General features: G+C 41.1%; 1 protein-coding gene across 29 annotated transcripts in view; it reads right to left on the bottom strand.

Annotated features, from left to right (window-relative positions):
- Window positions 1-27,338, bottom strand: part of ATG13 (autophagy related 13) — a 51,212-nt gene that overhangs the window by 17,142 nt on the left and 6,732 nt on the right. For all 29 annotated transcript variants that reach the window (XR_010841238.1, XR_010841239.1, XR_010841240.1 and 26 more), the window contains 5 exons: window positions 9,208-9,289; window positions 8,155-8,235; window positions 7,645-7,764; window positions 3,060-3,106; window positions 1,643-1,783 (listed from right to left, as the gene is read on the bottom strand). Coding sequence is in view for 26 of the 29 variants with exons in the window: in XM_067037142.1 (XP_066893243.1) it covers window positions 1,643-1,783; window positions 3,060-3,106; window positions 7,645-7,764; window positions 8,155-8,235; window positions 9,208-9,276 (458 nt within the window). In the remaining 3 variants the exon portion in view is untranslated. The remainder of the gene's footprint in view (window positions 1-1,642; window positions 1,784-3,059; window positions 3,107-7,644; window positions 7,765-8,154; window positions 8,236-9,207; window positions 9,290-27,338) is intronic.

The following is a 27,338-nucleotide window of genomic DNA, read 5'->3' as shown; positions in this document are numbered from 1 at the left end:
CTTGGAAAAATAAATATAGGTAGGGTTGCTGGATTATTTCAAAAGAACTAGTTAAGTCTCTAATCCTTGGTCCTTCCATCCTGCTATACTACTTCGTCTAAATATCAGCTCTAGGGACTTCCCTGGTGGCACAGTGGTTAAGAATCCGCCTGCCAATGCAGGGAAGATGCCACATGCCACAGAGCAGCTAAGCCCATATGCCACAACTACTGAGCCTGCACTCTAGAGCCCGTGAGCCACAACTACTGAGCCTGTGTGCCACGTCTACTGAAGCCCGTGCGCCTTGAGTCTGTGCTCCGCAACAAGAGAAGCCACCACAATGAGAAGCCCGTGCACCACAACAAAGGGTAGCCCTTGCTCGCTGCAGCAAGAGAAAGCCCGTGCGCAGCAACAAAGACCCAAGGCAGGCGAAAATAAATAAATAAATAAATTACTTAATTAAAATAAATAAAGATCAGCTCTATACATGTAAGCCAAAGGCTAAAACCCATGGCTCATCAGTAATATGAAACAGAGTCTTGGATGATTTAGGAACCCTTGACTTTCCATGCTCTGCTCTCACACTTTGCTACACATCCTCCTCACCACCGCTCTGGTCCATTCGACAATCTGAGTACAGCTCATTTCTGCCCCCCATTTCTGTTCCTTGTCATCTGCTGTACACCCCACCTGGAATGATCATGCTCCCTCACTGCCAACAGATGAAATTTTCTCTGCCTCAAGGTCTAGCTGGAATGCTACTTCCTCCATGAAGCCTGTCTTGATTCTCCCACCCAAAACAAACTTTTTCTTCCTGTGTTTTCACAGCACTTTTTTTCCTGACACTGCTATGCAAATCCTGCTTTTTACTGTGACTATGTACCAAACCATTTGCCCCATTAGATTAGAAACACCAGTACGGCTGGGCTTCTGTATAGTTCTTCCTTGGGCCTACCAGACTGCTTGCCTCAAAAAAGCAAATATATGTTGATGTGAAATACTACAAGGAAAATACTCAAAGAACAGTTAACCAGTTCTTTATATCCACAGACAACTAATTAAAAACACACTGAATTAGCAGTTTGTTACACAAAAAGTTTTAATCTAACTCTGGAATATAGAACATTGTGGAGTCTTCCCAGGATAGCCTGTTTTTCAAAGTCTTAACTTCCTTTTCCAGCAATGAGATATATATCAGTACGACTTCAAAATCCATTCTACAGGAGTCATGACTGTGTACAAACAAAAGAATAACGAACTTGGTTGCTTTGCAAAAAGCTGAGGTTCAGAAGGGAGAATAGATAGACAATCATAGTAAAGCTATAGCATCAACTATCCAAACGTCTGTCTAAAAACTAATCATGGGGCTTCCCTGGTGGCGCAGTGGTTGAGAGTCCGCCTGCCGATGCAGGGGTCGCGGGTTCGTGCCCTGGTCCGGGAGGATCCCACGTGCCGCGGAGCGGCTGGGCCCGTGAGCCGTGGCCGCTGGGCCTGCGCGTCCGGAGCCTGTGCTCCGCGACGGGAGGGGCCACAGCGGTGAGAGGCCCGCATACCACAAAAAAAAAAAAAAAAAAAAAAACTAATCATGGAATACCTGAATGCTGGTCAGACAATGTGCAAAATGATGAGGCCGATGAGTGAATCATGAAGGCGAGCTGCTTACCTATACAATATGACATATTCATGCCCTTGTTTCCTGGAGAGTCTGTAAGCTGGTGTCACCCTAGTTATAGCAAGGAGAGACTTCAGTAGCAATGACAGTCTGTTGTACACGGCATAGGAAACTTTGATTTCTTTATCACACCTGAGGAGCAAAGACACTATCAGCATTCTCCTACTCCACTAATGAAAAACAAAGAACAGAAATGCAATGAATAGAGATGTTAGCTATGTTCCATCTAGCTACTGAGATTAATTTGTTAGCATTAGAATATATACATATAAAATTGAATCACTTTGCTGTACACTAGAAACTAATACAACATTGAATTTCAACTATACTTCAATTTTAAAAGTCTAAAAAAAAATCTGTTAGCATTATTTATCAATTCTGATAGAATATAATCTGACTTGCAGTCTAAATAACCTTTCACAGAGTATTACAGTCAACAGAGATAGTCACAAATTAAGTGCTGGAACTGTATAAGATTAAATTTATTATTAAAACATGTTCTGAACTAACATTGTAGTTAGAGTTCTTTGTCAGCTTATCAACAGATTGTTGAAGTTAGCCAAAGTTTCACTTTCTCATGCACTAGACAAAGGCAGGTGGGCACCAAAAGGTATCCAATGTATTTTTTTTCTAGCTTTGAAGCAGTTATCTTTCTAAGAAATAAAGCAACACCCTTAAAAACAGTAATTCAATATTGCAATTGTATTACTAAAGGTGCAAACAATTTCAATGTACTATCTTACGAGCGGTTTACCTCTATACATCTAACGAAATCTGGAGAGGTGTTTGGTACTAAAATTTTGGACTATGACCTGGCAGTTGCTTTCTATTTAAGAAAGAAAAGTAATGCCCATACCACTCATACTTATTAATAAGATTTTTCTTCTGATGTGTTGCTATTTCCTCAATTTTCCTATATATTCTTCTTGAAGACTAAAGCTTTGGGCAGGAAGTAAGCTAATCTGCCCTGAAAGAAGAAAATGGAGGGGGAAAATAACATGCATTTCTAATCCGTGACCAACACAGCATGTCTAAAGGAGTAGTGAGGGGAAATCTTATTGGATGTCTGCCACACAGAAAACAGACAAAACAGAGTAGTCATGTTACAAGAGCTCAAGGGATTTAATCAGAGAACCATCTGTACTCTGGGAAAACAACAAATCCTTTTTCAGCTTTCTCTCTGCTCCTCTCCCAGTGGTGTCTGAGTCTCTCTGGACTGACACTCCCTCTGAAGGTCATCTCTGTGCCTGGGCTGGAAGCCAAGCATGAAGCAAACTGTAGCAAAGACCTATTGGCTCTGTTAAGCGGTCAGAACCCTCTCCATGACTGGTACAAAGCCCTGCTTTTCACATGATGTCGTGCACTTTATCCTCAGCTACAACAAAGGACCCTAAGACAGACCACTTACTTTTCATTCATTTCCAGACACCAGATTTCGAGCTCCATGGAATCTCCCTGTAGATGGAACAATTGAAAGATATTTCAGGGTTTTTTTAATCTTCTTTTTCCTTATTATAAAGCACTATACAGTCACTTATAAAAATATTAGAAAGTATAAATAAGCAAAAAGAAAAGACATCAATTTATAATGCAACCAGTGATTCTTCAAAATAAAAGTGAGATCATACTATATATACTATTTTTATCACTTAAAAAATTTATTTATTCATTTATTTATTTTTTGGCTGCACTGGGTCTTTGTTGCTGCACGCAGTCTAAGCCCCTATCACTTTTTTATCAATAAATACAACATGGAATTTTCCTTACAATTAAAAGCTCTAGGGGACTTCCCAGGTGGCGCAGTGGTTAAGAATCCGCCTGCCAATGCAGGGGACACGGATTTGAGCCCTGGTCCAGGAAGCTCCCACATGACGCGGAGCAACTAAGCTGGTGAGCCACAACTACTGAAGCCCACGCACCTAGAGCCCAGGCTCCGCAATAAGAGAAGCCACCGCAGTGAGAAGCCCACATACCGCAACGAAGAGTAGCACCCACTTGCCACAACTAGAGAAAGCCCACACACAGCAATGAAGACCCAACACAGCCAAAAATTAAATAAATAAATAAAATTTAAAATTCTACATTATTATTATTATTATTTTTTGCAGTACACGGGCCTCTCACTGCTGTGGCCTCTCCCATTGCGGAGCACAGGCTCCAGATGCACAGGCTCAGCGGCCATAGCTCATGGGCCCAGTCGCTCCGCGGCATGTGGGATCTTCCCGGACCGGGGCACGAACCCGTGTCCCCTGCATCGGCCAGTGGAACCTCAACCACTGCGCCACCAGGGAAGCCCTACATTATTTTTAATGGCTGCATAGTATTCCAACATATGACAATTATTTTATCCAGTCAGTACCCCCATACTTGGACATACAGCTTGTTTCTAAATTTTCACTACTACAAACAACACTGTGATAAACAGACTTGAGACTAAAATTCTGTATGCATCCTGAATTAGTTTCCTAAGGTAAATTTCCAGGATTAGAATTGTTGGATCAAAGAATATTCATGCTTCTAAGACTTTTGCTATGTATGTCCAAATTGCTCTTCAGAAAGGCCAACACTTCAAATGATGGAGAGAGCCTTTCCCTCCAATTCTATAGAGGATATTTTTAGGTGACACCCACAGTTAAATATCTTAACAAGCTCCTCACTTAAAAGTCTTTTTAGCTATTTGATGTCTTTAGCCAAACTGTTCAGTCTCTCTATGTGTTACTCTGAACAGACTTAGTCTAGTGGGTGGGAAAGAAAAAGAAAAGACCAAAGCCAGAATCCCTTAACCCTGTAACACTCCTGTGTGTCATTTAGTGAGATGGATAGTCACATACTTCTGAACACAAGTAATCTTTTTACGAATCAGCTGTAAGAGGGCCATTCTTTTAGGTTTGGGAATAAACTCGGGTTAGTTTGCGGAGTAGAGAATTTTTACTTGTTCTAGATCAAATTTAAATATGTATTCTTAATATATGTCCTTTTCATCACAGTGTCATCTCTAAATGACATGATGAATTTTGAATTCACCCCCCCCCAAAAAAAAAATCAAGGGATGACTGGACAGTAGGAAGTATCCAAGATAAATTGGTGTGGTTTCTCTAGGATAATCACAACAGTTTAGAATAGGATTACACAGATGCCTGAGAGAGGAAAGAGTTCTTCCAGGAATTCCTTTTGGACTCCCTATGGATCACTAAGAAAAATAATCTACAGTATAAATTGGTAATTCAATAAAGAAAAATACGAAGTTTTGTTTTATTTGGTGCTTAAGGTTGCCATGGAATAAGTACTGACATCATTCGTTCAACAAAATTGAGAACCTACTGTGTGCCATCCCAGGCACTGTGCCACGCAGAGAGATGATTATTTATTTATATCCTGCCTCATTTCAAAAAGAATTTTTAAAAAAATTTTATTTATTTTTGGCTGTGTTGGGTCTTCGTTGCTGTGTGCGGAATTTCTCTAGTTGTGGCGAGCAGGGACTGCCCTTCATTGCAGTGCGCAGGCTTCTCATTGCGGTGGCTTCTCTTGTTGCAGAGCACGGGCTCTAGTCACATGGGCTTCAGTAGTTGCAGCATGCAGGCCGGTAGTTGTGGCGCGTGGGCTCAGTGGTTGCAGCACACGGGCTCTAGGGTGCACGGGCTTCAGTAGTTGTGGCTCGCGGGCTCTAGAGTGCAGGCTCAGTAGTTGTGGTGCACAGGCTTAGTTGCTCCGCGGCATGTGGAATCTTCCTGGACCAGGGCTCAAACCCATGTCCCCTGCGTTGGCAGGCGGATTCTTAACCACTGTGCCACCAGGGAAGTCCCTCAAAAAGAACTGAAGAACTACACAGATAAATAAGATGTGGCAAAGCTCCTGACCTCAAGAATAAAAGTGCAGGGACTTCCCTGGTGGTCCAGTGGTTAAGAATCTGCCCTCTAATGCAGCGGACATGGGTTCAATCCCTGGTCAGGGAACTAAGATCCCACATGCCACAGAATAACTAAGCCCATGTGCCTCAACTAGAGAGAAGCCCGCGCACTGCAACGAAAGATCCCACATGCCACAATGAAGATCCCAAGTGCTGCAACTAGACCCAATGCAGCCACACACACACACAAAAAGGATAGTATGAAGAGGAAAATGTAATGATCACCTACCATATGTTATGTTAGGTAATTTACAAATAAGAATGAAATGAGGAAATATTATAGCTCTGCAAGACTGTGAAGTGTCATGTTACTTTGGTGGTCTTGGTGGATGTGGGGTTAAGTAATTTGGCCAAAGTTGCTCAGCTAGGATCTGAATTTGGGCCTGTATAGCTCCAAACTCATTTGCCTTTTACTATACCATGCAGCCTCACAATCCTGTAGTGGATATAAATTAATAAACATGAAAGAAAGAATATTTGCCTCAATCCTAGCACGGAATAAGGTGAACAAAAACACATTAAAAAACGCCCACAATATAGCAAGTTATACTCTGGAAACAAAGGTAAAGAAAACACACAGGAAATCTAAAGAGGGTTTCGAAAGGGAGATCCTCTAGAGCAGCGGTCCCCAACCTTTCTGACACCAGGGACTGGTTTCACAGAAGACAATTTTTCCATGGGGGAAGGGTGGTGTGGATGATGACAGTTCAGGAGGTAATGCGTGTGATGGGGGGACAGTTCAAGGCAGCGTACGGGAGCGACGGTTCACACGTTAATGACAGCGACGGGCAGCGGCAGCTGAAGCTTCACTCGCTTGCCCACTGCTCACCCCCTGCTGTGCGGCCCAGGGGTTGGGGACCCCTGCTCTAGGGCATATAGTAAGTCTTGAAGGATGAGTAGAAACATATCACATATAGATGATATATATGAAGGTGAGGGTGAAGAGTCTATTCCGAGTTGTTGGAAAAATAAGTACAAAAACCACAACCTCCTTAGAGAATGATGAGGTGATCAGAGAGGGAAGGAGCAGGAACAAGGCTGAGTTGGGGGACTTCCCTGATGGTCCAGCGGCTAAGACTCTGCACTCCCAACGCAGCAGGCCCAGGTTCGATCCCTGGACAGGGAACTAGATCCCACATGCCACAGCTAGAAAATGATCCCGCATGCCACAACTAAGACCCAACACAACCAAATAAGTAAGTGTTAAAAAAAAAAAAAAAAAAAAGGCTGAGTTGGAACCAGAGTGTGAAGAGCTTTGAGTGCCTAGTTAACACACCGTCCTGGTGGAGAGAAGGGAACCCTCCTACACTGTTGGTGGGAATGTAAATTGGTACAGCCACTATGGAGAACAGTATGGATGTTCCTTAAAAAACTAAAAATAGAGCTACCATATGACCCTGCAATCCCACTCCCGGGCATACATCCGGAGAAAAACATGATCCGAAAGGATACATGTACCCGAACGTTCTTTGCAGCACTGTTCACAGTAGCCAAGACATGGAAGCAACCTGAATGTCCAAGGACAGGGGAATAAAGAAGATGTGGTACATATATACAATGGAATATTACTCAGCAATTAAAAAGAATGAAATAATGCCATTTGCAGCAACATGGATGGACCTAGAGACTGTCATACTGAGTGAAGTAAGTCAGAAAGAGAAAGAGAAATATCCTGTGATATCCCTTATATGCAGAATCTAAAAAGAAATATACAAATGAACTTATTTACAAAACAGAAACAGACTCACAGACTTAGAGAATGAACTTATGGTTAGCCGGGGGCGGGGGGGGGGGGAAGGATGGGGGGAAGGGATAGTTAGGGAGTTTGGGATCGACAGTACACACTGCTATATTTAAAATGGAGAACCAACAAGGACCTACTGTATAGCACAGGGAACTCTGCTCAATGTTAAGGGGGAGCCTGGATGGGAGGAGAGTTGGGGGGAGAATGGATACATGTATATGTATGGCGGAGTCCCTCTGCTGTGCACCTGAAACTACCACAACATTGTTAATCAGCTATACTCCAATATGAAATATAAAATTAAAAAAAAAAAAAAAGACACCCTTCTGGCCATAACCTTACCTCAGAAGTCTTGAGTGATATCTCCACACACATAGACCTCCCGATGGCAGGCAGCTGCCCTGCCAGCGCCTTCTTTGCTTCATGTGTAACCTCTGGGATGTCTTTGATTGCTAAATTGAACTAGAACACAAAAGGAACTTTGTGTTAAACACTCACAAGGAACATTATGGAAACATAAAGAAGTAAGATTGGATGCTGAGTAAAGCAAGCATTGCTCTTGACTGATTAAGGACATTGATTTACTTCTCCCTTCCCCGTAAGATATCTTGCATCAAAGCCCCAAAACTCAAGTTGAAAAAGCTTTTCACCTATCACAGCGGAAAGCCAAAAAACAAATACATCAGACTAACACTGATGAAGAACATACTTTCCAAGTGAATGGATCAAATGGAATTAGGTATTTTAATGTTATGATTTAGTAATATTAGAAATAGCATTATTTATTACTATACCGCGATTCCTTGTGACAAACACCATAGTATATCCCTTAACAAAGAATTGGAATTTTACCCAGTCTGAACCCGTTGGGGAAGAAGATGAACGAGTACAAATCTTCTCGCCCAGTCGAGCCTGGACAATCACTTGGACAGTCTAAGAAAAGCAAACAAACAAAAAAATCAAAGATGAAAAGTTATAACAACTTGATTTGGCTCCTAATCAGGGTTAAAACCCTCCCAATGCAGGATTAAAAAGATGCCAATGATCATAACTATACTGCAGGAAAGGGTAGGATTTAAAACCTTCAAGAACAGGTAGGAAAAAAACATGGCACAAAAATAATACTGTAAATATTCTTGAGGGCACAGTGTCAACCAATTAGAGAAATTACAGTTTGACACTTGTAATCTATAATATTCTCACATGGCAGAAGGAAAGTTGCACATGGTGGCTCTGACTTTCATAGAAAAACAAGTCCAACCATGGGTTTAAATATTCACTGCCATACACTTATGTAATCATAGTTGATTTAAACCAAGGATTCCACAATTATTCATATGACTTGGCCCATATGGCAAAAGTCTTCCAACTAATTTTACAACCAGAATCTACTGCATGGATTATTCTTACATAGCAATGATTGAGAGGAAGCAGTGAGAGAGGTGGAAATGATTTTTAGATTTAGGAAAATATGCCTTCTAAAGCATTCAAAATTCAGTTTTAATTCTTCATTTACCCAGAAGGGAACAATAAGTGAAAGTGAGACATTTCAGAGGTAGTTGATGCTTACGGAAAGATGCCCGAACTGCTGCCCATTCCAGTCTGCAGTCTTTGTTCCCACCCCAAGGGAACATACTGTGCCAATAACCTGGCATAATAAGTTTGACATTTCTGCAAACAGGCTTGCAAAAAAAAATTTTTTTTGAACAAGTAGCTGAGGAAAATTGGAAGCTACTTTTTAGTTACACCCCCAGTACCGCCCCCAAATTTCACAGTTTGGTTTACAACAGACAGAAGTATTCCTTAAAATGGGCAAGCTGCAAGCTGTTATGCTATATTTCCAAAAAGGGAGAAGCACGGAAGTTATTTCTAACAGTTCTAGGCTCAAGAGAATGGATATAGTACCTTGAGGGCAAAAAACTTAATGAATTTGTCCAGGTCCTTTCTGTCCTGGGAATTGAGATCAGATTCCATTGCCTATAGGAATCTAAAACAGGAAGAAAAAAAAGTGTTGAAAAATGTGACTAATATCTTTTAAAAGGAATTGCTACAACAAAGCATACAGAGATGGTATTGTCTACTAGCTGTATGAATAGTCACGAAGGAGGTAAAAAAAATTTCCTCCCTGACTAAAGACACCAAAGTGAAAAATACATACTATCTTTTGAGCAAAATACATTCCACACAAAGAGCTAAATCTATAGCCCTTAAAAATAGATGAGACAAGCCATTTTACCTGAATCTGAAACTTTGAGCTTTTAAGTATAACTTATATAATAAAAAACTTATATTACTTACCTATTAAAAAAGTTTTATTACCCAGCATATTGAAGACTAAGTGTTAATAAGACAAAAACTTTATTAGAACATAAAGTGAGTTAACATTCCTTCAAAGGGCCAGTAAATCAATTTAACTTTGGGTGGGAGTGGGGTAGGGGTGGGGGTGGGTTTTGGACCCCTCTTGAGAATCCAATGACATGACAAGCCCTTTTCCCCCAAAAATGCACAAATATAGAAACTTTGGGTATATTCAGGGAGTTCATGAGTTTCACGAAGTACATCATAAACCCCCAGGTTAAAATGTTTTGAGAAGGGGCTGGTATGAGGAAGAAAGCATTTATGGAGAGAAGAGCATGAACAAAGGCGTATAAGCCACAGAGAGCAAAATGGGTTTGGAGCTATTAAGTATGCCAATTTTCCAGCGTTTGTGTATGGCTGGCTGGGGCCAGATCACGAGAGTCTTAAATACAGTGCTAGAGACTGACCTGTGTCTAACAGGCCAGAAATGGGAGCACCCGCAAGGCTTTTGAGGGGAGGAAGCAACACAATCCAAATGGTGCTTTACATGATAGCTTTGCTGGCATATTGTAGAATAGTTTTGAGTATGGAAAGCAGGGAAACCAATTAGGTCCTTGGCAATAATTCAGGCTTGTGGTCAAGGCTAAAATTCTAATACAGATACAGACATGGTTTGGAAATAGTATGGATGAGAGGTTTTTTTTTTTTTGGTACGCGGGCCTCTCACTGTTGTGGCCGCTCCCGTTGCGGAGCACAGGCTTCGGACGCGCAGGCTCAGCGGCCATGGCTCACGGGCCCAGCCGCTTCACGGCATGTGGGATCCTCCCGGACCAGGGCACGAACCCGTGTCCCCTGCATCGGCAGGCAGATTCTCAACCACTGCGCCACCAGGGAAGCCAGATGGGAGGTATTTTAAAGGAAGAGCTAACAGGATTTAAGGACTGAGTGCAAAAAGTTTAATGGGCTTTCAGTTAACAAAAAATCAAGAAAGCCAGAGGGAGAGCTAGTTTTAAGGAAAGGTATAAACAAAGGGATAGAGTTAAAACAGGAAATAATGAATACAAGTTAAAAAAACAAGCAACATTGTTCTCTATTGAGGTATAACTTACATGCAGTGAAATGCACAAATCTTAGGTGTACAGCTCAATAAACATTTTGTATGTAAACACTCATACAATGACAACCCAGATGGAGTAATAGTACATTTCCAATAATCCAGAAGGTGCTTTGTGTTCCCTTGGTCAATAAAACCACCAAAAAGTAACCATGATTCTGACCTCTAACACCATAGATTAGTTTTGTTTTGAATTTCTTATAAATGGAATCAAATAGTATTAACTCTTCTGTTGTGTACCTTCCTTTATTCAACATTATGTCTGTAAGATTCATTTATAATGCTGCATGTAGCAGTTTATTCTCTTTCATTGTTATGTAGCACTCCATTTTATGAATATGCCACAATTTATAAATTAAACTGTTGATAAACATTTGGGTTGTTTCCTACTTTTAGCTATTATATTCTCTTTTTTGGGGGCTGCATTGGGTCTTCGATGCTGTGCACAGGCTTTCTCTAGTTGCGGTGAGCAGGGACTACTCTTCCTTGTGGTGCGTGTGCTCCTCATTGCGCTGGCTTCTCTTGTTGCGGAGTACGGGCTCTAGGGCATGTGGACTTCAGCAGTTGTGGCACACGGGCTCTAGAGCACAGGCTCAGTAGTTGTGGTGCACGGGCTTAGTTGCTCCACGTCATGTGGGATCTTTCCAGACCAGGGCTCAAACCTGTATCCCCTGAATTGGCAAGTGGATTCTTAACCACTGCGCCACCAGGGAAGTCGGTTATTATATTCTTACATGAGAGTTTTTGTGAATATAAATACTCACTGCTATCAGATGTGGAGCCAGGAGTGTTGTTGGGTCATAGAGTATGCATATGCAGGCATGCCTTGTTTTATTGCACCTTGCTTCACAGATATTGCCCCCTGCTCTTTTTAAAAAACAAATTGAAGTGGCTTCCCTGGTGGCGCAGTAGTTAAGAATCCACCTGCCGATGCAGGGGACATGGGTTCCAGCCCTGGTCCGCGATGATCCCATGTGCTGTGGAGCAACTAAGCCCATGCGCCACAACTACTGAGCCTGCCTTGTAGAGCCCACGAGCTATAACTACTGAGCCCACGTACTACAACTACCGAAGCACACGCGCCTAGAGCCCCTGCTCTGCAACAAGAGAAGCCACTGCAATGAGAAGCCCACGCACTGCGAAGAGAGTAACCCCCACTCGCGGCAACTAGAGAAAGCCCGCACACAGCAACGAAGACCCAATGCAGCCAAAAATAAATAAATAAAATAAACAAATTTATTAAATAAAAAAATTGAAGGTTTGTGTCAACCCTGTGTTGAGCAAGTCTATCAGCGCCATTTTTCCCATGGCATTTGCTCACTTCGTGTCACAGTGTCATATTTTGGTAATTCTCAAAATATTTCAAACCCTTCACCAGCAAAAAGATTACAATTCACTGAAGGCTCAGATGATGGCTAGCATTTTTTAGTAATAAAGTATTTTTAAATTAAGGTATGTACATTGTTTTTTTTAAGACATAATGCTATTGCACTCTTAATAGTCTATAGTTTAGTTTAAACACAACTTCTATATGCACAGGGAAACAAAAAAATTCATGTGACTCACTTTATCACAGTGATCTGGAACTGATCCACAATATATCCAAGGTATGCCTGTGTTTAGCTTTGACAGGTACTGCCAAACAGTTTTCTAGGATCTGTACCGACTTAAATCACCACCAACAGTACGTTAGACCTCCCAGTGCTCCACATCTATACTACCACTTCGTATTGCTGATTCCTTAGCCATCTTGGTAGGAATGTGGTGGTATTTCATTTAATCTGCATTGAATGACTGATGATTAAATTAGAGATGAAATGATGACTGCCTTTTCCCCACTGACACCTTTTCATATGTTTATTAGACATTTGGATATCCTCTTTCATAAAGTGCTAGTTCAAGCCTTTTGCCCACTTAAAAAATTAGGTTGTCTTTTTCTTACTGAATTGTGGGAGTTTTAAAAAATATATAGTGGATTCAGTACATTGTTGGATATGTACTGCAAATACCTTCTCCCAGTTTGTGGCTTGCCTTTCTTGCGGAATTTGTTTCTTATCATGAGAGTCACGACATACTAACGGACAATGGCCAGACTATATATATAAAGATAGAGCTCTGACCCACAATCTGCAAAAATCCAGCCCAGGAAGCCAACCTACTATCTACACTTACCAGTCAAGGAAGTCAGACTATCTCTAGCAACCAGTCCAGGAAGTCAAACGATAACCCCTGTAAAAACTGGCCCCAAACAGCCAGGACTTGATTAACTGACAGCTTCCCTAATTTTTGATCCCTGCTTCCAACTTAGGACCAACCAGAGAAAGCCAAATATGTACCTTAACCAATCATATAGGATACCCACTTGTAGTCAGGCTGCCTACAGCTTCCTTGTGCCAACAGCCCCAAATTAGGACATACCTGAAGGCTTCCCTGCCTTTTTTCCATTATAAAGCTTCCCCAGTGGTCTACCTGCCTTTGCATCTCTGCCAAAGGCAAGTGCTGGAGCTGACTCCTCTGCTACCCGCAAGCTCTGAATAAATGGCCTTCACCTGTTCTCATCTGGGTGGTCTTTATGTTCACATTAAATACGGATTTATTGAGGTATAACTGACAATATCAGAAGTATAAGATAAGTTTTGACAGGTTTATAACTATAAAATCATCACCACAAAATAGTGAACAATTACTCCCCAAAAGTTTCCTCATGTTCCTTCGTAATCCCTCCCTCCAGTCGCGCCCCCATAATCCCCCATACCTAAACAACCTCTGATATGCTTTCTATCACTCAAGATCCCTATATGCATTTTCCAGAGTTTTATATAAATTAAATCATACAGTATGTACTCTTTGGCTTCTTTCACTCAACACAATTATTCTGAGATTCACCCATGTTACATTTTTTTTCACCCATGTTATATTCTATGTTGATAGTTCAGTTCTTTTTTTTTTTTAATTTTTTTTTGATGTGGACTATTTTTTAAAGTCTTTATTGAATTTGTTACAATATTGCTTCTGTTCCATGTTTTGGTCACAAGGCCATGTGGGATCCTAGCTCCCCACAGGGATCGAACCCGCATCCCCGGCAATGGAAGGTGAAGTCTCAACCACTGGACTGCCAGGGAAGTCCCGATGGTTCATTTCTTTTTATTGCTGAGTATCATCCTCTTATGGAGTTTCCTGATGATCAGAGGTTCTTTATTTTAGTAAGTCCAATTTATCAACATTTTCTTTGATGGTTAGCACTTTTCTGTGTCCTGTTAAACATTTTTTTGTTGATCTCAAAGTCATGAAAATATTCTCCTACATTTTCTTCTAGAAACATTACTGTTTACCTTTCACATTTAGATTCGTGATGCATCGAAAATTAATTTGTATATGTGGTGTACATTAGGGATCAAGGTTCACTATTTTTTGCCAATCAGTTCAGTTTATTTAATAGGTTGAGTTAGAAACACCTGAAGAACCGTCTGAAAATGCTTATCTGAAGCTAATGTTAAAGGTTAAGACTGAGATTAAAGTTGGAGGTAAATCTCAAAAAAGAAGGAATAATTAAAACTATAGCAACAGATGAAATCACCAAGGGAGATAACAGAAAAAAAACAAAACAACGACCTTGGAAAGCATTTGCATAAAAGAACCACAAAAAGAAATGCAAGAACTGATCAGAGAAATAGGAGATAAAATGATTTCTGAGAAGTTTTCATTGAAACTGAGGGGAAATTAAAGTTTCAAGATTGAAGAGATGGTCCAACAGTGTAAGTTCTTGTGGAGGAGGCAAAACTTTACCTCTACTCATCTTAAACTTTGAGCTGGGACTCCTCAACAAAAGACAGATTAACAAGAGAAAAACAGTTTACTGACTAATGCAGCACCTACCACAGAGGAGAAACATCAACAAAAAATAACTCAAAGCAGTGGCTTAGAACTATGGCTCATATGGGGTCTTCAACAAAGAATAATAACTTCATAGAGAAATGACAGGACAAAGGAAAGCAGTTTTAGGCATTCAAGGGTGCAGGCTGTGGGAGGAAACTAAGTAAGGGAGCAAGGTTTGTTTGCAGATTTCTCTGGTGTCTTCTCAGGTCTGATAAGAATCTGTCTCCAGTAAAAAAAGGGAATTTATATCCCGCCTTTAGGCAGAAAACGGGAGGGCAGAGAAAGGTTCTCCTGCGTTTGCTGCTTCTTAACTGCCTTCAGTTCAAAATAATTATTATGTCAAAGAGGCATATTTTGGGATGACATTCTGGATTCTTTCATTCTCAAGAGGAAAAGGCCACTGGACTTGGCATTACGTTGTTAATGACCTTTGAGAGGAGAGTTTCTTAGGGTGGTAGTGAGGAATGGAGTCAGCTACTTCTGAGATGTTAGACAGGAAAAGAGCTCAAGCTTTTCTGTTAAAAGAATTTTCCCTGTAGGATATGAATATCTGAGCAAATTTATTGGGGGGTGGGAAGAAACCAATGAAGGAGAAATAAAACCTTTGAAGAAATAATTGATGAGATGCCACAGGAGAATCCACTGATCAAATTACAAAGGACTCATCTTTGGGGGCCTATCAAATAATATCCTCGACATGTATACCCACCTTCAGGCCTTCCTAATTTTGGTTGAAAAGAACACTAACAAATATTAAAGTAAAAATAAAAAAACCTTTTAAAGGGTTAAACAGCTCAAGGCCCTGAGGCAACACAGCAACAGATCTGAGATAAGAAGGGTGCTGGAGGATTGGGCTGCCCCTATCTTACGCTGAAGCGGGGGAAGGGCTCCCACTACCAGAGCATCTACCAAAGCACAAACATAATGGCACAACGACTCTTGTGACTTTTTGTACCACTGGAGGCACTCAAAGGATGATGTAACTAGAGTTAGTTATTGAGCCAAAAAGAGTGGTCTCCACAGAGAATAAGTTCTCTCAAAGGGATCAGAGCTTATTGTCCCCTTAGGCCTAGGCTATCTATCAAGGATGTTAGTTCATCCTTTACAATAGAAATGTAATAGAAAGTTTACTTTTGCTTTGCACTTTGCAAAATTCCTTCTTTGAGTGCTCCAAGGAATATAAAGGGAAATTTGGTACAAACATTAAAAACACTGAATTTTTTCTTTTTTTCTGCCCTTTACTACACTAGCCAATTACTGAATCCTTCAAATTTATGCTTATACAAAATCCTTTATATTAGCAGCATTTTTATTTCCATAGATAACCACCTTAATCCAAGTCTCATTTCTTATCTGGAAGAGACTCTCTTGGTTAGTTACTTTACCTTTGAAGAGGATAGGCTATGCCATCTTAAAATATGCCACTCTGGCATAAAGATTATTTTAAGCTGAAGACATTTGAGATTCAACAGATGTAGAAAAGAAATCTTCTCAGAGCTTCCCTTATCTGACTAAAAGCGGAAACTTCTAAGAAATGAGGACTGCCATAAATTCCCATTTCAGGTTGGCTTCTACTCCCAGGAGAGAGACCTAATATAAACCTAATATAAATCCCCATCTGGGGGAGTTTCATAGTCATGAAGAAGATGGAAACACCATTTGCACCCACACAAGATAAAGTTTGTTATCACAAACTTTCTTATTTCCCATTTGTTCTCCAAAACACCCATTCTTCTTTCCTAAAGAAACTAATTTTTCTTCCCATAAAACCTTTTTCCCCTCTCTTTCTCCTACTGAGTTAGGCATATAAGTCCCAAATTTTTACCACCTCCTTGAACTATTCATCACTGAGCACTCTTGTGGTATACACTTTGCAGGCATTAATAAACTCTGTCTTTTCTCTTGCTAATCTATCTTTTGTTGGTTTAATTTGCACACCCCCATCTGCTGAATCCAAAAGGTTATAAGAAAAGTTTCTTCCCCAACACCTTCTAGATTATACGGTAAACCTCAGGTAAACCACTGAAAGGCTAGTCTAATAAAGCATTATGTCATATATTGCTCCTATGTGCCAGAACTCTGGGCAGACTCCTCAGTCTGACCTTCAAGAGTCCACATACAAAGTCAGCAGGGAAAATAGGTAAAGGAGGCAGGGTACAACCTTTGAAAGAATGACATAGCCTGAGGACATGACCATAAACTGATTAGAACCAAATGGGTCCAAGACGGGACACCTATGACTTCCACTAGACGTTGAGCCTCAGTACACGCTCACATCAGCAAGCTAAATGACACACCCACAGGCACCACTGACAGTTTCAAGACGGACCACAAGGATCAAAAAGTGGGCAGAGGCCCAACTCCTGGAAATCCCCACCCCTTCCTAAAATAGCTAGAATACTCCTCCCACTCATTAGCCTATGAAATTACCCACTCCTATGAAAACTGACAATCCCATACCCTCGTGCCTTTCTCACCTTCTGAGGTGGCCCACACTTTGTGGACTGTGTTTCCCCCAAGGCCGCTCTCACCTTCTGAGATGGCCCACACTCTGTCTGTGGAGTGTGTTTCTCTCTAAATAACTCCACTTCCTACCTATCACTTTGTCTCTCACTGAATTCTTTCTGCTATGAGACATCGAGAACCTGAGCTTCATTAAGGCCTGAAACCATGTGTGTGATCTCAGTTGGAAGACCATGGGTTTTGTCTGGGTCCGAGTCCCGGCACGTGGGTTCAAGCGCCAATATGAGGTGCAAAATTTCACAAGCGTTCAAATTTCATGTCCCATTCCTGTTAATATGTTGAATAAGCAAGCGCATCAGGGCTACTTATTATCTTATTAAATTTTTTTGCCTTAGGGACATAAACCAATTACTATGTATGATTTTGGATATTTAAAAAAAGTTCTATGTGGTTCCCACCCACATATACTTGATTAAACTTACCAGGGGTCACCTCTAAAATGGCTTAATTAGGCCAAAAATATATTTATGAATCATAATGCTCCTAATATTGCTGTCCCCTCAAGTTTCATCAGCATCTATTTCCCCAGACTTGCCACTTGTAGCTTTGCTTGTCTGAGAAATACCTCACTTAATTAAGGCCTTTCTTTAAGGCTTAAGACATTTAACAAATAACAAAAACTATTCACTGGACCTTGATTAGCAATTTCAATTTAGCAACATTCTCTACACATCATTTTCATTAACAGAAGTTCATAACAACAAATAATTCTGTCAGGTTCCCACAGTGTTTAGAACATGTGCAGACTTGTGCCATACTAAAATGTTTTTAAACAATTATCTGAAAATAGAATGGATAAGCAAAATGTGGTATATACATGCAATGAAATATTATTCCACCTTAAAAAGGAAGGAAATTCTGACACATGCTACAACATGGATGAACTTTGAGGACATTATGCTAAACTGAAAAGAACTAGTCACAAAAAGACAAATACTGTATGATTCCACTTATACGAGGTACTTAGAGTAGTCAAAATCGTAGAGACGGAAAGTATAATGGTGGTTGCCAGGAGCTGGGGGGAAGAGAGAATGGGGAGTTGCTGTTTAATAGGTAGAGTTTCAGTTTTACAAGATGAAAAGTTACGGGGACGAATGATAGTGAAGGCAGCACAGCAATGTGAATGTATTTAATGCTGCTGAACTGCACACTCAAAGATGGTTAAGACGGTAAATTCTGTTGCTTGTATTTTAACACACACAAAGAAAAAATAGATGCCATTACTAAATAAATAAAGTTTCCCATTATTATGTAATGGATGTAGATAATCACCAACTCCCAAATACTAGACAGAAGATTCTACAACACTGCTCAAGTGCAAATGATACAATCAGGTAAGGGAAAAGTACAGTTATCTGGATAGACAGGTTTTTTAGATCTTTTACTTACTTCCATACTGAAATGCTAATTTAAAATTTTAAAAAGATGAGTTCTTCTCAGGCAGACAAAACCCATTTATCTCAACTACTTTCCCAATCCTCAATTAAAAGCACAGAAATATAAAAGCTATAAATAAACCCAGAAGAAGAAATAACCATGAAAGATGTCAACAAAATATTGGGGGAAAAAAGTGAACAGACTGGTTAAAGGTTCAATGTTTATTTCTGCTCACTCCTAAAAAAAAGGGTGGGGGACTTAAAAAGCATACAGACAAGAGATAACAACATCAAAGTTCGGGAAGGTAGAAAGCAGAAGAAATAAATAGCTGACTAAGCAGAGCACAGCTGATATCCAAGACAGCAGTGGGAGAAACCCTAAACAAAGAAAGCTCTTCTGAACCAAAGAACCTAAGAAAGTCTAAGGAATTAGTCACCAGGTAGCTACTAAAGTAGGGTGGCAGATGAGGCTGAAAACAGCAGGATTATTTGAAAGTCCACAGAAGGAGCAGTTAGACCCCACTCTAAGCCCTACACCCACACCACGACCCCACTCAGACCAGAACTGCCCCTCCTTCCTAACGTTAGAAGGCTGGACATTGGGAGGTCCCCAAATGGTGGAGTAGGAAGACCCTGATCTCACCTCCTCTCACAAAACTTACAATTATGTACAGAACATCTATTGAGGAAAAAGACCCTGACCCTAACCCTAACCTACCAGGAAAGATCTTCTACAACTAAAGATACAAAGAAGGAACCACAACATGATGGGTAAGAGTGGGGAGTCCCAGTACAGTCACGACCCATATGCCCCCGGTTGAGGAACCCACAAACATAAGAATAATTACCATGGCAGAGATTCTCCCCAAGGAGCAAGGGGTCTGAGTCCCACATTGGACTACCCAGCCTGGGGGTCCCATGCCAGGAAGACAAGCCCCCAGAATGTTTGGCTTTGAAGGCCTGTGGGGCTTACATCTGGGAGCACCAGAGGACTGTGGGAAATAGAATGGAGTCTCTTAAATGGCACACAAACTCTCACATGTGCCGGGACCTTTAAGGCAGAAGTAGTCATTTCAAAGGAGCCTGGGTCAGAACTACCTGCTGATCTTGAAGAGTCTCCTGGAGAGGCAGAAGGCAACTGGAGTTCACCCTGGGGACATAGATACTTGTGGCAGCCGTTATGGGGAGTTTGTTCTACCACATGGACACTGGTGCAATCACCATTTTGGAATCCTCCCTCTACCACTAGCATGGTGTGTGTGTGTGTGTGTGTGTGTGTGTGTGTGTGTGTGTGTGTGTAAACACACACACACACACACACACACAGAGGACTACTACTCAGGCACAAAAGAGAATGAAAATTTGCCATTTGCAACAACGTGATGGCCCTGGAGGGTATTACACTTAGTGAAATAAATCAGAGAAAGTCAAATACTGTACATTATCACTTATATATGGAATCTAAAAAAAAAAACAAGTGAATGAATATAACAGAACAGAAACAGACTCATAGATAGAAAAAATTAGTGGTTACCAGTGGGGAGAGGGAAGGGGGGAGGGGCAAGATAGAGGTAGGGGATTAAGAGATATAAACTACTATGTATAAAATAAATAAGCTACTAAAGGTTGTTGACTAACAATCAATCAACCAATCAATCACCTACAAGGATATGTAGCCAATATTTTACATTTATTTTATTTATTTTTTTGGCTGTGCCATGCGGCATGTGGGATCTTTATTCCCCAACCAGGGATTGAACCCATGCTCCCTGCATTGGGAGCATGGAGTCTGAACCACTGGACTGCCAGGGAAGCCCAGTAGCCAATATTTCAGGATAAATATAAATGAAGTATAATCTATAAAAAATTTGAATCATACCTGAAACTAATATAATATTGTAAATTATACCTCAATTTTAAAAAGTAAAAAAACACTAAAATAAATAAGAAAAATTAAAAGGACTGGACATTAACTTTTTGGAAACAGTAAATCAAAAACATGGTGAACTTTAGTTATCTAAGTCTTTATGAGACACTCCCTCTCCCACCTCTTGAGCTCCCTTCCTCACTAAGCTTGAAAAATACTGGCAGCCACAATGGATGCTTTCATCAAGTGACTGGTGATCCTTGGCTGTCCCATTCACATTTGAGCATGAGGCAACAAAAAGCCAGAAACTCAGGGTATATGAGTGAGGCTGGTAAACTGGAAGGGCTCAAAGAGGGTCATCAGGAACAAGCTGGGCACAGCCTCACACTTTTTTCTATGGAAAGAAACCTCAGGTGTCGATATATAGAGGTTTTTCCCTCCAAAGACAGTTAATTTCTCCAGAGAAGCCTCCAATCTCCTGCTGAAAACAAGTTTTCAACTCCTTTGCGTGAGTTACAGGAGTGCAACTGTTGGATCATACGGTAAGAGTAAGTTTAATTTATAAGAAACCATCAAACTGACTTCCAAAGTGGCTGAACCATTTTGCACTCCCACCAGCAATGAGTGAGAAATCCCAATGCTCCATGATCTCTCCAGCATTTGGTGTTGTCAGTGTTTTTGGATTTTGGCCATTCTAACAGGTGTGAGATAGCAACTCATTATCTTAAAAGATACCCCTTTTGGGGCTTCCCTGGTGGTCCAGTGGCTAAGACTAGGCACTCCCAATGCAGGGAGCCTGGGTTCGATCCCTGGTCAGGGAACTAGATCCCACATGCCACAGCTAAAGATCCCGCACACTGCAATGAAGATCCCACGTGCCACAACTAAGACTAAATAAATATATATATATTTTTAAGATATATATTTTGCAAATATTTTCTCCCAGTCTGTAGCTTGTCTTCTAGTTCTCTTAGACAACCTTAGTTTTTTTGAAAAGCAAATTTATACATGGAACTAATATAATATTGAAGAGTTAAAGTTTCCTTGATTTATCTTAAGGATGAATGTTATTAAGCAAATTCAGTTGTTCTGAGTAACAGCTCCTGGCATATTAACAATATTGCTTTCATATTTGTTTCATGCCTACTTCTATTCACACATACTCTACAAAACAGTAACCTCAAAACTATTACAGATAACAGGACATTTTGCCTGCAATTAAAAAAACAAACTTGCTGACAAATGCTCAGCACAACATTATTTTCAAGACTGACAAGTGTTTAAATAACACTTTATATGCATAAAGTGTTTTTAAGTGTTTGTCATGCAATATGTAAAAGTTTGGGGAACACTGAAATTAAAACTGACAATTTTACATTTGCTTCTTCATCTAACAGTGGAAGAGCAGAGATGATCTTTTCTTGCCATAATCATTATTCCACAGCAAGAATTTTCACATTTTCTCCAACACTGGTTTCAAAGGCAGTTGTACAATAAGTGGGGGGAAAAGAATACTTCTTCACAGCAAATTGCCACTTAGTAAATGTATAATAAATAAAGATTTAGGAAAATCACCATTTGGGGAGTTCCCTGGCAGTCCAGTGGTTAGGACTCAGAGCTTTCACTGCTGTGCCCTGGGTTCAATCCCTGGTCAGGGAACTAAGATCTCACAAGCCATGTGGCGTGGCCAAAAAAATTTTTTTTTTAAATCACAATTTTGCAATCATCACAGGAATAACTGGTTCAAGCAAATCACCAGTGGATGATAAAACCACTGTAAACATACCCTTTGCCAACAAATTTTCACGCAGTCTTCCTGCTTATTGACTTATTAATTATAAAGAGAGGTCAGATGAACACAATCTTAACAAAGTAATCAAAGAAACATACCAACAACTGAAAAACTGACATTACATCCTCTTGATGTGACATAGGGAGAAGGACATATCACTTATGTAGCTTTTATATTAAAACTGTATAGGGGTTTCCCTGGTGGCGCAGTGGTTAAGAATCCACCTGCCAGGGTTTCCCTGGTGGCGCGGTGGTTGAGAGTCCGCCTGCCGATGCAGGGGACATGGGTTCGTGCCCCGGTCTGGGAAGATCCCACATGCCGCGGGGCGGCTGGGCCCGTGAGCCATGGCTGCTGGGCCTGTGCATCCGGAGCCTGCGCTCCGCAAAGGGAGAGGCCACAACAGTGAGAGGCCCGCATACCAGAAAAATAAAAAATAAAAAAAATTAAAAAAAAAAAGAATCCACCTGCCAGGGGCTTCCCTGGTGGCGCAGTGGTTGAGAATCCACCTGCCGATGCAGGGGACACAGGTTCGTGCCCCAGTCCGGGAAGATCCCACATGCCGTGGAGCGGCTGGGCCCGTGAGCCATGGCCGCTGAGCCTGCGCGTCCGGTGCCTGTGCCCCGCAACGGGAGAGGCCACAACAGTAAGAGGCCCGTGTACCGCTAAAAAAGAAAGAAAGAAAAAAAAAAAAGAATCCACCTGCCAATGCAGGGGACATGAGTTTGAACCTTGGTCTGAGAAGATCCCACATGCCACGGAGCAACTAAGCCCATGTGCCACAACTACTGAGCCTGCGTGCCTCAACTACTGAAGCCCGCGCATCTAGAGCCCGTGCTCTGCAACAAGAGAAGCCACCACAACGAGAAGGCCGTGCACCGCAATGAAGAGTAGCCCCCGCTCGCCGCAACTAGAGAAAGCCCGCACGCAACAACGAAGACCCAACGCAGCCAAAAAAAAAATAAAAACTGTATAACCCAAATCTAACCATGAGGAAGCAATCAGATGAGCTTATATTGAAAGACAGGGCATTTTACATAATAATGGACTTGTACTCTTCAAAAACGTCAATCTCATGGGAGAAAAAGTCTGAAGAACTGTTTTAGAGTAAAGGCAATAGGAGTACGACAACTAAATACAATGCTTAACCTAGGACTTTTTTTTTTTAAGTTGCTATAAAGGAGGGTATTGAAACAATCTGGCAACATTTGAATACTGACTACATACTACATAACCAGTACTGCATCAATATTAAATTTCCTGAATTTGATACGATTACACTTTGTTCAATGTTCTTGTCTTAAGAGATACAAGTAACTTTTCTCAAGAGTCCAGGGGAAAAGAAAAAAAGAAAAAAGTAAGAAATCGTGCATTGTTCTATTATGTAGTATGTGATACATACAGAGAGAAGTAAAGCAATGTGGCCAAGAGAGAACAATGTATGAACGCAGGTGAAGAGTATATGAAAGTTCACTGTAATATTCTTACAATTTTTCTGTATATCTCACATTTTTCAAAAAACATCTAACAAACAAAATCCATTCTCATCAAATGGTCTATAGCAGGGTAAAGATCTTAACTAACTTTCACCCAGCATAAAAGTTTTCTATCTCCTCGTAGACCTATTTCAAATACAATTTTTCAAGCATCTGAATGACTGCTCTAGCTATACTTCCAAGATCCCATCACAGGATATCCTTGCCTTGAGAGTGAAGGAGACAAGGAATTCAATGCACTGCGCCACGTCAGATATGAGTTTCAAAACTCGGAGGACATCCAACAACAATGTGGACTGAACTAATGTTATCAGTCACACCCCACCCCTGCCCACTACAGGTATATAAAAATGCAAATAAGATATGACAATAAAAAGGTTTTGATACACAGCTAAACCAGAAAGATTGAAAAATCCCAGGTTCCAGAAAAAAAGGTAAGTTAAAGCCATAGATATAAGGGAAAATTGATGCCAGGGAGCTGAGGTTTATGGGGAGCAAGGTCAGATTCTTATAATAAACACATGAGAACAAGAGTGGAGTGTGAGGGAAACATACCTCAAGCTTATGGGCAGGTAGAAACCTCCCCTGCAGAAAACCCCAGAGCCAAGTGCTCCTTGATCAGAGGCCAGAAGAATCCTAAAGAAGCAACGAAGAGCTTTGCCATCTATCACGGCAAGGTTGGGAGGTGGGGAAGTTACTCTCAAACCTTCAAAAGCATATATCAGTAAGGTACACAGATATAAGATCCAAAATTACACTACCTACATGGATGGTAAGGAAACAAAAAGCCAAGAAATTAACTTAAAAACTTGTCCCAAACCACTGAAACTCCTAGAAACAGGCAGAAGGAAGCCTGAAGGAGCCTTGAGAGAAGCTTTCACAGACTTGGATCATCAACAGCCTACTGCCAGGCCATTCATAACCCTTCCTTCCAACTTTTAGCTAGATGAACTCAGAATTTTAAAATCTGCAGATTGGGGCTTCCCTGGTGGTGCAGTGGTTGATGAAGAGTCCACCTGCCGATGCAGGGAACACCGGTCTGGGAAGATCCCATATGACACAGAGCAGCTAGGCCTGTGAGCCATGGTCGCTGAGCCTGCACGTCCGGAGCCTGCGCTCTGCAACGGGAGAGGCCACAACAACAGTGAGGGGCCCGCTTACTGCAAAAAAAAATCTGCAGATTGCACATGGAAATAAAACACCAAGAACTCAAAAGAACAAGACAATGTGAGAGACTACACATCTGAGATAGGAGATTGGGCAAGCTAAGAAGAAATACGCTTATTTATGAACTTGTTAAACGCGTTGACTTAGAACGTTAAGGCAGTAGGTTAAATTCTTTTAAAGAATCACTTTATATAGTTTTTCTTAACAGAGTTATAATTCACATACCATAAAATTTATCATTTTAAAGTGTACAATTCAGTGCTTTTTAGTATATTTACGAGGATGTGCAACCATCACCACATTTTTATCACATTGAAAAGAAGTCCCACATCTGTTATCCATCACTCCCCTTCCCCTTCTCCCTGTCCTTGGCAACTACTAGCATGCTTTATTGCTATGGACTTGCTTATTCTGGAAGTTTCACAGAAAGGAAATCCTATGCCACCTTTTTGTGACTTGCTTCCTTCACTTAGCATGTTTTCAAGGTTCACTCTGTATTTTAGCATGTGTCAGTACTTCATTACTTTTTCTGGCTGAATAATATTCCACTGAATTGGTAGACTACATTTTGTTAACTGGCTCATCAAGTGATGGACATCTAAGTTGTCTCCACTTTTTGGCTACTGTGAATAATATTCCTGAGAACACTCGTGGGTAAGTTTTGGTGTTAACCTATGATTCTCTTGGGTATATACCTACAAATGAAATTGCTGGATATGGTGATTCAACATTTAATTTTTTTGAGGAACTGCCAAACTGTTTTCCAAGGCAGCCATGCCATTTTACATTTGGTAATGGCTTAATTTTAAGATTAGGGCATATAATGAGTACAGAGATGACAGACATTATAAATGGGTCTTTCTTTTTTTCTTTTGTCTCCAAGTATTTCCTTGTTATTCCTTTCCCTTTTAATCCATAATATACAACCCAGATAAATAGGCTACTGCTGTATTGTTTAAGGTGTTTTTTTTTTTTTGCGGTATGTGGGCCTCTCACTGCTGTGGCCTCTCCCGTTGCGGAGCACAGGCTCCGGACGCGCAGGCTCAGCGACCATAGCTCACGGGCCCAGCCGCTCCGCGGCACGTGGGATCTTCCCGGACCGGGGCACGAACCCGTGTCCCCTGCATCGGCAGGCGGACTCTCAACCACTGCGCCACCAGGGAAGCCCTAAGGTTTTTTTTTAATTTACAAAAACAATGGATAGGGCTTCCCTGGTGGCGCAGTGGTTGAGAATCGTCCTGCCGATGCAGGGGACACGGGTTCGTGCCCCGGTCCGGGAAGATCCCACGTGCCGCGGAGCGGCTGGGCCCGTGAGCTATGGTCGCTGAGCCTGCGCGTCCGGAGCCTGTGCTCCGCAACGGGAGAGGCCCGCGTACCGCAAGAAAAACAAACAAACAAACAAACAAACAAAAAAAAGGATAGTTCCTCTCTCAGAAAACAAATGTAGTTATAATTTGTATGACTTCAAGCTAATTTTAAAAAGGTTTTATTATGAAAAATTTTACACATCACTCAGCTTCAACAGTGTAGAATAAGGTAAGGTCTGCCCTTAGCCTCTGCCAGAAACACATGTAATTTCTCCCTGGAAGAAAATAATGTTGTCCTAACCCATAAATTATCTCTATAATTTTTCATATACAATTTCTGGCACATGTGAAAGTAAACCAGGCACTCAAGGAGACAAACACAAATGATCAAAATCCAAAAGGTATTAGAAACACATTAACAGTTATCAGACACAGACCTTAAAATTACTATGCTTGGGCTTCCCTGGTGGCGCAGTGGTTGAGAATCCGCCTGCTGATGCAGGGGACACGGGTTTGTGCCCCGGTCCGGGAGGATCCCACATGCTGCGGAGCGGCTGGGCCCGTGAGCCATGGCCGCTGAGCCTGCGCGTCCGGAGCCTGTGCTCCGCAATGGGAGAGGCCACAACACTGAGAGGCCCGCGTACCACACACACAAAAAAAAATTACTATGCTTAACATGTTCAATTAAATGAAGCACAAAATTGAGAATTTGGACAGAGAACAAAAATGTATAAAAAGTAGGTAAGTATGATCCAGTCAGATTAGTAGGGAAACATAAAAGTGAGCAAAAGAGACTAACAGTAGATTATAGTAGGGAGTCAATGCAGATTCTTCTATAGGTAAAAATTTAGGGACATTAATCTGAATATAGAGAGGGGGAGATGAAATAAAGGGACTAGAGGCAGGAAGACCAGCTAGGAAGCCATTTCAGTGATCCAGATGAGAGTTGGTGGTAGCACTGGGTTAAGGTGAGGCAGTCAATAAAGGAAGGAAAGAGCAAATAATTTCAAAGAAACAACTGAATAATTTGGCAAGAGATCATACAAAAATTACCCCAGATAATATCTCCAGCCCTTAAAACTGGGAAAAGTTAATTAACATCAATTACTGAAAAAATAATTATGCTTTCCAATTTTTAACAGTTTTTAAATGTTCTGGATTCAGGCTTAAAAAGCTCAGTATGGCAAACCAGGTACAGTTAATAAGAAAAAAGTTAAGGGAGT

Source organism: Kogia breviceps, chromosome 7 (assembly GCF_026419965.1).
Source record: "Kogia breviceps isolate mKogBre1 chromosome 7, mKogBre1 haplotype 1, whole genome shotgun sequence".
Lineage (NCBI taxonomy): Eukaryota > Metazoa > Chordata > Mammalia > Artiodactyla > Physeteridae > Kogia > Kogia breviceps.
This window is presented reverse-complemented; position numbering and strand designations above follow the sequence as displayed.